At 63.7% G+C, this 14,609-nt stretch overlaps 1 protein-coding gene across 4 annotated transcripts in view; it reads right to left on the reverse strand.

The window, feature by feature from the left end:
* The window catches only part of LOC102726438 (uncharacterized), a 41,452-nt gene extending 31,016 nt beyond the window's left edge, over positions 1-10,436 (reverse strand). For all 4 annotated transcript variants that reach the window (XM_081825837.1, XM_081825836.1, XM_081825838.1 and 1 more), the window contains exons 1-4: positions 8,467-10,436; positions 3,720-3,898; positions 3,231-3,332; positions 167-291 (exon numbers count right to left, since the gene is read on the reverse strand). In XM_081825837.1, coding sequence (XP_081681963.1) covers positions 167-291; positions 3,231-3,332; positions 3,720-3,898; positions 8,467-9,006 — 946 coding nt within the window. In that variant the 5' untranslated portion in view covers positions 9,007-10,436. The remainder of the gene's footprint in view (positions 1-166; positions 292-3,230; positions 3,333-3,719; positions 3,899-8,466) is intronic.
* Between the last annotated feature and the right edge of the window lie 4,173 nt (positions 10,437-14,609).

Raw genomic sequence — 14,609 nt, forward strand, 5'->3', positions numbered from 1 at the left:
CGGGCCCTGAACCTGCTGCTGCCCAGCCACGTCGCTCACCCAGCCGGGGGCAGGCCAGGCTGACGCCCCCCAGAAGGAAGGCTTTACCGCCGAGGTGGCTGGAGGGACAGGCTAACACCTGCGAGTGACCCAAGAGGAAACAAGGCCACAGAGGAGCCACATGTACTTTTGTAGTAGGGGTGCGTGCGGAGCTCCTCCTGGTTGATGAAGAACTGGATGAAGATGTAGAGCAGGATGATGATCAGGCAGAGCAGGCCGGCCGAGGCGGAGGCCACGGAGAAGAAGAAGTACCTGCGGGAGAGGCAGAGGTAAGCCGGGCTCAGGACCGGCTGACCCACAGCCCCGGAAGTGCGGCAACCCGCGCGGGGTGTCCCCGGCCCCGAACCCAAGACCCAGCCTTCTTCCCGTCTCCTGTCCTTCGAGCCTCTTTGGAGCACTCCAGGGGACACTGCTGGTTTGCGGCCGTCCTGATAGCACCTCCGTTTTCTGTGCCTCATGGCTTACAGACGTGCTCCCCTTCAACCCCCACAACTCCCCTGTGAGGAGGGGCCACCCTGGCTCACAGGGAGGGACACAGAGGCTCTGGGCCACGTGGGGCGGGCGGGCACGGATCCCCCACATTCCGGCCGCTGCTCACCGGGGGCTCCCTCCCGGTCACAGAATTGTGGACAATGAGCCCTTGTGGCTCTTAGCTTGGAGTTGGGGTCGTGACCACTGCCACTGAACAGAATCGGATGGTTTTTTTTTTTTTTAATTAATTTCACTCTTTCTATTGTTCTGTTTGTATCCTAACTATGGTGTAACGGATTTGCTACTTCGAAAGCTGGTAGAGCAAGTAACCCCAGTATTATCTGCAGATCGTTGAGGTACTTTTTACGCTTGAAAGCATTTTCTTGTATTCTACCATTTGCTCTGAGTGGCCAAGGAAAACACGTTTGTCTCCTCATTCAGGAAAACTTCAGGGTGTGCGTGCAGCAGTGTAGACAGGATGGAAAGCAGGCAAGACAGTTCCAGCTCAAAGCCTAGTCCCTCTGGAAGAGCACTTGGCGGTTCCTCCTCGTGGTGGGGGTCCTGGTGCTGTCCCTGCATTAAGGGCACTGAAGCCAGGTTGGGTCGGGGAGGCCAGGGGGCACCATGACAGGTGCCTGGCCGGGTACAGCTCACAGTGGGTCATCTCCACACACCCTCCCTGGGGCCAGGCACACTTTTGGGCACAATTGACATCTTGTGCTTTGGCATTAGACCAAAATCACTCCTGCCCCCTTGCCTGGCTCAGAAGACCCAGAGAATGATCCATCCATCCAGAAAATAAACTGTGGTCGGCAATTCTTGGAATATGCTCCCACGGCACGGTCTTCCTCCAGGCTTTCTGCTGTTGTGACGCTGAAGGAAGCCACTCCTTCAACAGTTTCAATCTCAACGTGTTTTCTTCAGCTGGAATTCAGTTGATTCCATGATGCTTTTCCAGAACTTCCTGAGGGTTCTTTACACACATCTTTAGGTGGAGAGCTAAAACGTGAGCATTCCCAAAGGGTCGGGTGCATGTGGAGCATGGCCCTGGGGTCCTGGGGAGCTGCTGGCTCGAGGGCCGTCGCATCGTGGCCCCTCACTAAGCCCCCCGAGGTGCGTCTCCTGCGCAATCCTACACAGGCCCAGCCTCCTGTGTGTCCCCAAGCTGCAGGGGGCACAGGCCTGGCCCCACACCTGGCTCTGGTCCCCAGGGAGCCCCTCCAGGCTGGAAGCCCCTTGGCTGTCCTGTCCTGCTGTCACCTGGCAAGAGGCAGCATTCCCGATGGGGTGGGGGCCAAAGCCTGTCCAACTGACGTTCAGGACACGAAGCATCGCTTCCTTCCCTGATTCCTGCATCTGGGGCACCTCAGCACCTAATCCAGCCCTTTCTCTGTGAAGACCTGGCTCGCTGGCTTGTCAGGCTTTGCCCACTTTTTTGGACAAACCGTCTTTTAAAGGCAGTCACTCCCTCTTGCTTTTTCTGCTGGATGGTCGAAGGGACAAGAGGGAATCTGGGGCAGATGCACACAGACGGCGGCCCTGTGCTCACCCTGACCCCTGCCTCACCTCTGCGTGCTCCTTCCGAGGAACACAGCCCCCACCTTGCTGTGTGCCAGGCACCTGCTCCCTCCTGCTGACCCTGCACAGTGGCTGCCAGGACGGCTGCTGGGGCTCACCTGCGGTCGAGGGGCTTCTCGCCCTGCTGGGAACCCCCTCAGCCTGCTGTGCCTGGAGCCCCGTCAGGCTCTCTGAGCTCCACCCTGCGTGCCCCGTGGGGCCTGGCCCACTCAGTCCTGCAGGGCCTCCCCTGTCCCCCGACGGCTGACTGGGCCTCAAGGTGACCAGCTCGCGGCAGCAAGGCCTTGAGGAGGTGCATCCAGAGGAGAAGAGAGCCCTGCTAGTGTGAGGAGGCGGCCCGCCCCACCCTCGCTAGCCCAGGGCTTCTCTTCTGTAGGGAGGAGGTGGGACGGGGGCTCCCAGGCACCCCCAGTCCCCCAGTGCTGATTGGGTTTTTCTAATCATGAGAGCTTTGTATTTCCTTCTGCTCAAAGCAGCGATCCTCTTCGGGCCTGAGCCAGCCGCGCATTTCTCACATGGTCTTCCAGCTCCAGGACTGGGTGCACGCGGCACATCTGCCACGGGATGGTGGGAAAGCAGGGGAGCCCCTTGGCGGCTGCGTCACCAGCCAGCGCGGGCCAGTGCGAATGAGTGCAGGAAGCTCTGCTGCCCCTCCTGGCCACTCAGAGCCCAGGCCCCAGCCCGTGGGGTCCTGGCGATGCTCAGGGGCCCTGCACCTGAGTCTGTCCAGGCCTGGATGCTCGCTCCCAGTGCAGCCTGGGCCCCCATCCTCTGTGCTCGGACAGCCTCACTGGGAGAATGTGGCCGGGCCCAGGCCAGCGGGTCAAGGACGAGGCAGCTCAGCCCGCGCCCCTTCCCACAGGTTGGACCTCACACATCCAGGGGTGACTCCAGACCACACGAGGAGGACAGAGGACAGCACGTGACCCCCCACTGCCATGGCCCTCACCCCCTCACCCATGAGGCCCCCAGCCTGCAGAAGCCCTCTCTTGGGGCCCTGGACTCCTCACCCTGCCCCCACACCTGGCTCTCCCCTCCCCCCCAGCTTCCCCCTCACCAGTAATTCCTGCTCCCACACCTGGCTCTCCCCTCCCCCACACCTGGGTCTCCCCTCCCCCCCAGCTCCCTCCTGCCCCCCTCACCAGTAATTCCTGCTCCCCACACAGTTGTTGAGCCATTTGCAGTGGTGGTCAAAGCCAGAGACACACTTGTTGCAGGTGCTACAGTGTTTGGCCTTCGAGCTCCTGGAAGGGAAGGGAGAATTGAGGACCACCAGCCTGTTGGCAGCGTGTGCAGGAGGACGACAGGGTCGAAGCCCCCGCCCGCCTGTGGGGGGGAGGCGGGCAGCCGGGAGGACCAGGCCCTAGGTGGGGTGGCCTCCCCTGGCCATGCCTGCCACATGGTGCCAGGGATCGAGCTGGGAAGCTGGGCTCAGATCCCACCCTGAGCCACGGGCCTCCCTCCCAGGCCGCCCACGGAAGCCGCGACCAGCCCGGGCGGAGGTCTGATAGGGGCGTCTGGAGCGGGGGGGCCCGTGCGTCTGAGGCCCACGGCTCCTTGTCCAAGGAGAGCAGTGCCAGCCAGCCGATGGGAGGCCGAGGTACCGCCTGCCCGCACACCCGGGCACTCACACAGGGACCTCACACAGGTGGCAATACTGGTTCTGGATCACGTGTGCATGTCTGGACCGGTCGAAGGTCGGCACAGGCTTGGAGTAGTTCTTCTTGAACCTCACGTTGGCTTCAGCCGGATCGATGGAAACTGCAATCAAGTGGACTAGGAAGTGGAGAAAGAAGAGCCCGCCGTTCACCTGGGAAAGGGGCGTCAAGGAACATGCAGCCGGGCATCGACAATACAGCGAGGGTGCCCACTCAGGGTGGCTGCTGTCAGCGCCACGGGAGCGGCGCCTGGCCAAGGGCCGAGTCCCAGGACGGTCCGCTCACACCCCTGCGGCCGACAGAGCGTGCCCCCGTCCTTCCTCCACGAGAGACGACGCTCGCTCGCACCGGAGATAGGCTTTCCCGCTGGAAGCAGGGCCCTGGAGGCGCCTGCAGGGGGCCTGAGGGTCAGCAGGGGGTGGGCACCATGCTGGGTGCCGAAGGAGGTGTGGGGGTTCTTTGGGCAGCTCCAAGAGCAGGTGTGGGGTTAGGAGGCAGGCGTGTCATCAAGAAACGAAGGTGGGGAGGAAGGGCCCACACGCAGTCTCTATGGGGCGCCTCCGTCTCACTTGTCTTCCCCGCCCCCGGCCCCTCCGGCTCTCCAGCACCCACGCCCTCCATGGCATCCAGGGTAAAACCAGGCCCTGCGATCTCACCCTCTCCTCCTCCTCCACCTCGGGACCAACACACCGTCCCCATGGAAACCAAACAGAAGAGGTGGAGGCCGCCTCCCTGTCAGCCCTGCCCTGCTTCCCCAGACTGGCTCCGAGCAGGAGGGCTCAGGGTTACAGGCCGGGCTCCAGGGTGTGGTGGGGGAAATGACCGGCCACGTGCACAACGCTCTGCCGTGATTTTAGGGGGTTGCAGGCTCTGAGCAGGGGCTGGGGTCATAGCTCCATTCTGCGGGCAGCCCCTGTGGGGTCCTTCTCATGCTCCACCACTGTTGTGGTCTGGGGTCTGTCGCCCACCAGGCAACAGCACTCGGCCTCCGCATGGGCCTGCCTCCGTGAAGGCCACTGCACAACAAGCCTGAGTGCTTCTGGCCAGACCTGCTCATGGCCCCTCATCCTCTAGCCTCCAGGCACCAGTATAGACCCAGGGCTCTGGGTGCCAGACGTGGGCACAGAGGCGACAGGAGCCAGCCCTGCTGGGGGAGCGTGGCTGTCAGGAGGGTGGGCTAGAGTGAGCTGAGGGCCAAGACAGACCAGGAGGCTGGTGCCCAGGCCAGGGGCAGCTGGAGGGGCAGCTGAGAACAAGCCAGGCCCTGGGAGACCTGCAGGAGGAAGGGACTGACCAGATCCCTCAGGGCCATGGAGGGGGTGCAGAGACACCAAGGCCCTGCGTGTGGCCACCAGACCCTGCAGGGCTGGCTAGGGCGTGAGCCTCCCCTACTCCACTGCTGAGCAGACCATGGCCCTGTTCCATGCATGGTGTGGGCAGCCGGCGGGTGGTCAGGGGCTGGGCCGGGCTTCACGGTCACAGCTGGAGACACCGGCATGGTGCTGGCTTGCCCGTCCCTCTGCACCTGCTCCCTAGAGCTGTGTTTGTGTGGTTACCGGGGCAACAGGAGCCCGTCCTGAGCTGCAGGACATACGATGCAGCAGGAAGTCCGCTGTGGCCCAGGTGCGGCCCCCTCCTCCGCCTGCCTCAGAAACGGGCAGGCAAGGTGCCCAGGAGGGAGCACGGGACGGCAGCAGGTAAGGCCCGGGCTGGGATGTGTGCTCAAAGCCCTCTGCCCCCATGGCTACACTCGGCTCGCACGAGACCACCGCCCGGGACACAGTGTGGGGACAGCTCGGCCCACACTCTGACCCTCAAGTGCAGGCGCCCGAGGCACCTGACCTGAGCCGCTGGGCCAGCCACACGGAGCTGCCTGCCGCCGATCCCCCCGGATGTCTGAGCCCTGCAGGTGCCCTCGCCAGGCTGCTCCCAGAACCTGTCCCCCAGGAACAAAGGGATGTGGCTTCCAGCGCCCCCATGCTGTAGGTCAAGTCCCCCGACAGCCTCCTCGAGCATGAAGCTGCCCAAGCAAGAACACAGCCCACCCGCTTGTCTGACCTAACGCCGCCCAGCACTCAAGAAGGTGACCCCAGGTCACCCACAGGAATGATATGGACCAGCAAAAGGCGCCCCATTCTGCTTGGCCATTACTGGATCAGTCCCACGTTCTAGATGTCAGTGAGCATGGGCTGAGCCCCGAAAGTGTCACAGGGTGGGTGGGTTCCCGCTCTCACTTTCAAGTGCCATCTTCTCATAAGAGTGTCTCAGTTTCCCGTGAATAACAAAAAGCAAAAGGAACGGGGTAGGAGGTCTCCCTCAGTAAGCAGGAGGCCCTGCCCCAGAGGCCACGGTCCCCTAGCAACAATCTGTGTTTGGTAAACAGGCACGGGCTCAGCCCAGGACACAGGCCCTCCCGTCCTTCCGGTTCTGCAGCAGGAAGAGGTGAGGCGCCCCCAGAGCCCCCCCTGCCCCAGGCACGTCTGCCTCACGCCAGAGCTGGGGTCAGAGCCGGAGGTCAGCGGCAGGGTCCAGGCAGCTCCCCGGGGGCTTCTCGGCCCGGCCACACCACCGGCCCTCAGACTAAGTCACGTCCCATCAGACGCCAGCCCCTCTGCACCGTGGACCCTACGGAACAGGGACCGAGCTGCTTCCCTTTGCAGGATGGCGGGGAAGCTCAGACCCAGAGGGTCAGCCAAGAACCCGAGGGTCTGCCTCCCGTGCTGTGCTGAGGCTTCCGGAGGCTGCAACCCGGCCCAGCCCACCTCCTTGGGGCCCCAGCCCACCCCTGCAGGCACCGAAGGACACCGGCGCCCCCCAGCGGCCAGAGCACAGCGCCCAGGCGGCTGCAGGGGCCTGAGGGACGTCGCCTGCCCCATGGGGTGCTGGGCAGAGACCCTGTCCCAGGGCAGCCTGAGTCCTGGACGCCTGTCAAGCAGGCCAGAATCCCTCACTGGGGGCTGGCGCTGGGGGCAGCGCAGACTGGGCCCCAGGCCCAAGCCCCCTCTGGGCCCGAAAGCAGGTGAGTCCCCCGGGGGCCCCCTGGACAAAGAACACGGGCAGCTCAAAAAGGCCCCAAACAGGCTGAGCTATGGTCAAGGGACAATGAAGATGAGGATTTTAACCCAGCAGGTGAGCAAACCCACAGTCAGGATCAGGATACAGATGAGGAGGGGCAGCGGGAGGCAGGAGAGCCCGCCCACACCTGTGGGCGTCCGGGGCTCCGTTCCCTCCGCTGCTAGCTTGCGGGCGGTGGGTCTCCTGCACGAGAGCGTGAGCTGAGCTTGCGGTCGGAGTGACACTGTTTCACAAGCCCCAGCGAGAGGGTGACTCCGACGGGGAGGGCCAGGCCCAGCTGCAGGCTGCCCCAGCCGTGGGGAGGGCGCCCACCCGCAGGGCAGGGCGCCGGTGGACGCTGTGCGGGGCCCGAGACAGGAGACCCATCACCGCATGCCCAGTGTGAACTGTGACTGGATTCTGGGTTAAAAACCCCTGGCAAAGCATGTTTTGAGGACCCCTGGAGAAATTTTAAGATGGGCGGGCTGTGAGATGGTACGGTCTCTGCCCATCTTGCTGGTTGTGAAAGACACAAGTACCTGGGCCCCGCCTCACGCCCCCCCGACACCGGAGGCCTGGAGGTGGGGTGGCCGTGCCCAGGGCACACGGGACCCATGTTCCCCGGCGCCGCTCCTGTGGACCAGGCACTCTGCGGGCCCCGCAGGGGCAGGCCGGCCAGGTCGGGGCCACGTGGTGCTGGGGAGGAGGCAGGCTTGCACGTCAGGCCACGGTGGATGCCGAGGCTCACTGGTGGAGTCCACCAGCGTGGCCCCTAGACAAGGGTGCACCGGTGGAACTGGATCCGCCACCCACAGGGTCAGGCGTGAGGAAGGACCAAGGCGGGCGATGCCCGTGTGGCGGGGGGCGGGGCCCAGCACCGTGGAGCCTGCGTGACAGCCCCATGTGCATCCACGTCCCCAGCGTCTGCCCACCTGGAGCTACTCTTCAGGGGTCCTAGCGGCTGGCAGGCTCGTGCTCTCTGCCAGGTCCGGCCACCACCCACCCTATGTCGCAAGAGGGACCAAACAAGAAAGCACGGGGACAAGCGGCTGAAGACGGGCCACTGTTATAATTAGTGTCTCCCTCTAAACACACCCCCTTGGATCCTGGCGTGGCTCCCCCACCCTGGCCAGCTGGATCCAGCCCACTGTGGACCTGCGGACAGACCCTGAGATGAAACACCATGCACAGCCCTGGGACACACCCTTCAGCCTCTGAGCCAGACGGGCTGCTCGAATGCAAGGAAGAAACCCTTCTTCCCAAGCATCTGCGTGTGCGACCACACGTGTGGCCGTTGCGGGGCCGTGTCCATTTGTCTGCATGTCCGCCCTGGCCGTGTGACTCCTTCCTGTCCTCAGGGCTCTCTGCCCCACCCCAGGGTCCCTCTGCCCCTCGCCACCAGGAGCATTCTCCCAGAACTGATGGCGAGCAAGTCCGTCCTTTTAGCTAGGACCCCGAGCCAGTGAGCCACACAGGAACACATGTAGGATATCGATGGGGTGCTGTGGCCACGGTGGGTGTTTGGGGTGAAGAGGGGGAGCGGGGTCAGAGGGCAAGGGGCTGCACCTGTGGGTGACTTGGTGCAGGGGATGGAGCGGCAAGGGGGACGGGCCAGCTCTGGGGGCCTCCCTCGGACAGCAGGCCCTGCTCCCACAGTAAAGGATACACTGTAGGCAAGGTACTTCCAGTTACGCGGCAGGAAGGGAATGAAGATGCCGAAGTTGGCAATGGCCATGATGAGGAGCGTGACCCAGGCCACCGCCTGGAAGGAGTGCAGGGGCCTCGACCAGCCATTCACTCGGGACAGGCGGGGGGGCGAGGCCCACTTGCCCCCAGCTTCTGGGACGACCTGTCTCCAGCTTCTGCTGCACAAATCCATCTGCAAGATGGGAGGGGGCAGACAGGCCGTGTGTGGACCCCTCCTGCAGCCTGCATGGCAAGGGGACCCCAGGGCTGCCCAGCTCTGGAGGCGGATGGCGGGGGGGGGCCCTCCAGGGTCCAGGGGAGTCCTGCATCTGCCCAGGCCACAGCAGCAACGCAACACTCTTGGAGGGTGTGAGGCCCACAGGGCCGAGGACCCAGGAGAGGCACCGCCAGGACCCCAGCACGGGCATGGCCGTGACCACCTCAGTTGAGTGCGGGCTTCGTTTACAAATGGGCACTGACTCATCAGAAAACCTGTCACATCCAGGAAAAAGACCCCCATCAGGATGGGGCCCTCATCCCTGGGGGAACAGAGGGAAAGTTGGCAGGCAAAGCAGACCCACGCTGTGTGACCACGCTCTTATGGGCCTGAAATCCTCAGAGAATCTTCCTACAGTCTTCCCTTAAGGACAGAACTGATGCCACATTCCCAGAGAGTTGTGCTGTTCTTGCTGTGGGATGAAGACCTGCGGGCTGTGGGGCTTCTGGGGTCACCGGTGTTGAAGCGAGGGGCTGGGAGGGAGCCACGGCCACTTCTGGCCAGGTGGCGGGCTGAGGGAATGGGTGAGCGACACATCACAGCCATGGCGGGTGGAGGCCTGAGGGTCCTGGGGACTTTGCCACGAGGGCAGATTTCGGCTGCTCTCTGCGGGCTGGCCGCTCCATTCTCGGGATGCGGGGCCAGGCAGGGCTTCCCTGGTCAGTGAGGCTCCTGGGGGCCCGCAGAGAGCATCCCCCATGGACAGCAAGGCCAGCGCAGCGGGGACTGGGGCAGGGAAAGCACCCTGCATTACAACGTGATTCCCGAGCAAAAGCAACATTCCGATGGAAGCGTGAACCAACAGGAAGGACGCTGCCAAGAATCAAACCCCCAGGAAGGTCGGATCGGGGGCACGTGCAGACCTCAGGGCGGGAGGCAAAGCAGTGACCCTGAGGAAGAAATCCTGAGTGACGGGACAACAGAGGGAGAGACCACTTATCTTGTGGAGGAGCAAGACGCGAGGACGTGGGTCAGCCCCAGGGCCGCCCGTGCCGGCAAGGATAGGGGCGCGGCACCCCATCCTGCAGGGGTTCCCAGGACGGAGAGGTCACCGTGATCATGTGTGGAAACCCCAAAGTTCAACTGGCATCGGAGTTTGTAAAATTTAAAGGAGCGATTCTTCAGGTTCTGAGAGTAGTTGGAAGCGAAACAGCCCCGGTGTCAAGAGAGCGCGGGGGCCGAGGGCGAGGCCTGCGGGGACACCGAGTCCCTGCTCCTCTGGGGGCTCCGGGAAGCTCCCCCGCGTCGCACCTGCAAGTGGCCCTGAGAAGTCGGGAGGCACCAAGGGCAGAACTCCATGGTGGGCAAGCGCGTCCCACTTACCGCAGGGGCCGCGTCTGCTCAGGCATGAGGACGGCACGTGGGTCACCCCCCCAGGCCCCCCCCAGGCCTGTGGTCCGAGCGGCAGCGGGAGGCGCACACTTACCCACAGTCACGGGCAGCAGCGGGGCGGGCGCGGCGGAAGTCCGTCCCTGCGGGCTCCGCGGCTGCGCGGGCCCTGGCGGATGAGGGGTCCTGGAGGGAGCACACGTGGGTGGCAGTGGGGCCACCTCGTCCGGCCGCCCCCCCACGGCAGCCGCTTGGCTCCCACACCTCCACTCACCAAAACCACGTGTTCCCCTCACCTGGTCTGAAGTACGGCCGGAGGGCAAGCGCGTACCTTCTGGCTCGATCCTTAGCTCTTGGGGGATCCCATCAGTTCAAAGCCCGCACCCAAACGCTAGGCTCCCAACAACTGTGGCGCTTCCCGTCTCCTCCTGGGGCGGAATGGGCACAGTTAATGCGCGCTCCGTGTGTGGACGAGACACCGTGGAGACACCACCTTCCCCAGACACGCACACACCACACACACCACACGATGCACATCCCAGGCACACAGGGTTTCTGGACTCCTTGCTCATTCTCGACCTTTCTTGGGCTATTTCCTTGGCCTGGAACCGCGTCCCCCCACCCCCGCTAACAGCCATCTTGCCCCTCGAGCCTGTCCTGGTGTCACTCTCTCTGGATGACCTCCCTGCCAGCCCTGTGCAGTCTGAGCTGGGCCCTCATTTACTCCTTCTGTAACTGCTGAAACTGGTCCTCTGGACTGTCTGCGGGACGGGAGCATCGTCATCCCCTACTGGGCAGACGAGGCAGTGGGCTCGGGGGAGCAGCCCTGGTGGGGCCCGGGGCCCCTTTGAGCCCAAGTTCGGTCCCTGACGTTTGTGTTCTGTCATCCCTGAGGGTTCTAGCCCTTGTTTCGGTGCAAGGTGAGCTGGGGCTGCGATGCTGCCTTGAGCCGTTGTCACCTCCGCGTCCCCAATACAAGCATGGCCAACTGGCAGGAGCTTCGTGCAGGGGCCGCTATCCGGGCCCCGCGCGGCTGTAGACGGTCCCTCCTCCTCCTGCCTGTCCCACCGTGCTCCCGAGAGCCCGGAGCCCTGGGCACCCCCACCTGCATACCTAGGACACAACTGCGCACACATGACCAGAACCCCGTCGCCCGACACAGGTCCTCACAGCTTCCGAATCACCATTGTGCGCTCTGTCCCACTGGGGATGCGCGGAGGTTGCGCCTGCGAGTTCCCTGGTCGCAGCAGAAGCAGAAGGCACCCACCTCCCCGGGAGCCAGCGCCTGCTCCGTCTGCCCCACCCGATCACCGGTCCAGGCTGGACAGAAAGGCATGGGCCTCTCTCCGGACCCAGACCCAAGTGAGGACCCCTGGTTGCCACGGCAGTGACGGAACCCAAGGACGTGCCTCATAAAGCCAGGGCTGGCCCCCCTGAGCCCCCACTGCCTGCTGGGGGGAGGGGGGGTGCAGAGAAGGCACAGGGGTCCCAGACAGGCCGGGCTGGTGGGCAGCACCCCCAGGCCGGAGTCCATCTACACGGTCCCGAGTTCCGACTACACCACCTCCCACGGCAGCCCCTCGGCGAACCAGCAGAAGGCTCCTGGCCCCCAACCTCTGCTTCAGCGGCCGGGACATCGATCTCAAGGTTCCTCATGACACTTGACCTGTTGGCCAAGTCTGCTCTGGGGACCCAGGCTCGCGTGCTCCGTCCAGGTCGGGTGGGACAGCAGTGTCCCGAGTCTGCCCTTCAGGAGCCGCAGAAGGGCCAGGGCAGGAAAAGAGGCGGGGGTGAAGCGCATGTGGACAGTGTGCCGGGAAGGGGTCTCTCCTGAGGATGGCTCAGCAGCCCCTTTCCCTGCCTCTCCCCTCCCCTCAGGGTCTCAACTGTCAAGTGCAGGACATTTCCGGTGCCCATGTGGGCCCAAGGACCCCCACATGGCCTTCTCAGATCCCGACCCCTCCTTGGTGGGGGGACACACGCCTCCCTGGGGAAGCCACCCAAGCCGGGTGGGCTGTGTGTGGCCCCTGCGGTGGCCAGGGGGTCTGCCTCCGACCAGGCAGCTGGGCCAGGCCCAAGATGAAGAGAAACCAGTGGGCAGGGGCCAGGGGTCAGTTTGGAGCAGCCAAGAGAGCCCTCCTGGGGAGCCTGGGGACCTCTCTGCTGGGCGGGGAGCTGGGCCACGTGGCTGGTGCCGAGGCCGTCTTCATGTCTGGGTCAGTCCTGCTCCACCCAGCCTGTTGTCCCTCCAGCCCAACATGTCCCAGGAGATCTCAAGGAGCAAAACATCCATGGCGATGACGGGGATGCTGATCCTGGCAGCCTGGTCTGACCACAGGTAGGCAGGAGGAGACAGGGCCCCAGATAAGGGGCCCCGAGGAGTGAGGGGGCTGGAGGCTGGGGAGCCAGGCAGTGGGGAGAGTGGCCACCTCCTGTGGACCCTGCACACCAGCACCTGCACGTGGGCAGGACTGGGCTGGCGCCGGCGGACCACAGGGCGCTGACCTTCACCCGGAACCGTGTCCCTGTGAGGTAGGAGCCACAGACTCTGCAGCTGGGCCGCCGGCCACCACCGTCCACTGTCCGCCAGGCCAATGCGCCACCAGAGAGACCCAGGGCAGACAACCAGGCTGCCTGACGACAGTCTCAGGGCCCCAAGAACCCAGCCACTGGTACAGCAGAGGCTGTGGACGGCGGGGACTGAACACAGAGGCAGGGGTGCGCTCACCTTCGAAAGGCCTTGTCTCGGACAACATGTGCGAGCGTTGGCAACAAGGCCATGGTCCCTGTTCGCAGCGATGCCTCGCTCGAGATGCTGGAAGGTGTCTTTACAGACCTTCAAAGTGATGAGCAACGTCTCCGCCTCCTGCATGGAACATGCTTTTCCAGATACACCTGCGCGCAGGCTGCCTCATGGGGGGGCCTGTGAGCTCAACACCCGGTGCCCCGCAGCTCAGCAGACCCTGGAGGAGGCCGCGGAGGAGTGGGGCCGGCAAGGCACTACCCCAGGGCACCCCGAGTCTGCAGACAGCGGACCCAGAGCCACAACCACCTGAGCCTCTCACGCCTTTGAGAAATGACCTTCCCTCAGAGACACCTCCGCTCCACGAAAATAACTTTAGAAGCTACAAACATCAGGGCCTATTAAGAAACAGACATAAAACCAGAGCATGCATAAGCCCCCTGCCCGGGGCAACCAGGACCTTCCCCACGCACAACTGCGTGCCCAGAAAGTCAAACGGGACAAGCGTGCAATCGGCCCCCACGTCGCAACCCACTCTTGTTCCCTCAGCAGCCGCGCCGACAGTTTTTATGGAGCGCGGAGCACCCCCCAGGACGATTATCACCCTGCCTGACAGCGAGGTCAGTCACGAACTTCATCACGGGCGGTGCTTCTCTGAGCCTGCCCGCAATCCCCCCGTGCACACAGCTGAGCTGCCCCACCCCCGCAAGGTCGACCCCGCGGGGCAGGTGGGGGAACGAGGCGGAGTGCAGGACAGGCAGGGCGCAGGCCCTCACACGCACTCGTCTACACACAGGTACTGACACGAACGTGCACGCACACGTGCTCGCGCTCACAGGCGCGCCACGTGCATGAACACAAACGCACATAGGAGCCCACATGCGCACACACACTGACGTGTGCGAACTCCCGAGCGCTGGTCTTGCTCCGAGTGTAGCTTCCAGCAGGAAGAGAGCAGAAGATGAATCCCCCTCGTCCAGCACTGTCGGCCCAGACAGCCCCTCTCCCTGGCATGTCCTGCTGACACGGTGGCCGAGGCGCCATGGTCCTGCTGTGCGGTCTGTGGCCAATGCCTGGCTCACGTGGCTCCGAGGGACACCCCTACCTTGGGCACCTGCTCAGTTATCTGACCACCGAGAGCATCTGTGGGTTCTGACCGGAATCCTGCCGGCCTCCTCGAGCAGAGGGCCCAGTGAGGTAACCCAAGCCCCAGGACCCGCTTCATGGCTGTGACATACCCAGGAGCAGCCTGAGCCCTGACGGGGTCTATGGCAAGGGGAGGGGGCCTCTGGGCCCAAACTGACACATCAACACTGTGCTGAGGGAAGGGAGCCAAACACAAAAGGCCACGTAGCGTAAGACTCCACTAGAACAGGAAGATCCATGGATGCCAAAAGCAGAGTGGTCACCAGGGGCTCCAGGAGGGACTGAGGGGCGCTGCTAATGGGGACAGGGTTTCCTTTCGGGGTGATGGAAATATTCCGGAGCTCAACAGAAGTGTTGGTTGCACAAAACTGTGAATGCACCAATTGCCACTCAGTTGCACACTTTAAAGCAGTCAGTGGTTAATTTCAGATCATGTGACCTTCACTGAAATAAAAAGATTGGTCGGAGGGCCCTCCTGTCCTCAGACGCCCCCCTGGTCTTCCCTTCCACTGGGCGTGTGGCCTTCTGAGTAGCAGCCCCTGGCTCTGCAGAGGCTGTGCCCAGAGCAGGGTCTCCAAGCCGCCCAGCCCAATCTGCCCGTCTGCAGTACGGGCTTGTGAGGAGCGGC

This window comes from Leptonychotes weddellii, chromosome 7, assembly GCF_054177405.1.
Source record: "Leptonychotes weddellii isolate Sample4059 chromosome 7, ASM5417740v2, whole genome shotgun sequence".
Taxonomy (NCBI): domain Eukaryota; kingdom Metazoa; phylum Chordata; class Mammalia; order Carnivora; family Phocidae; genus Leptonychotes; species Leptonychotes weddellii.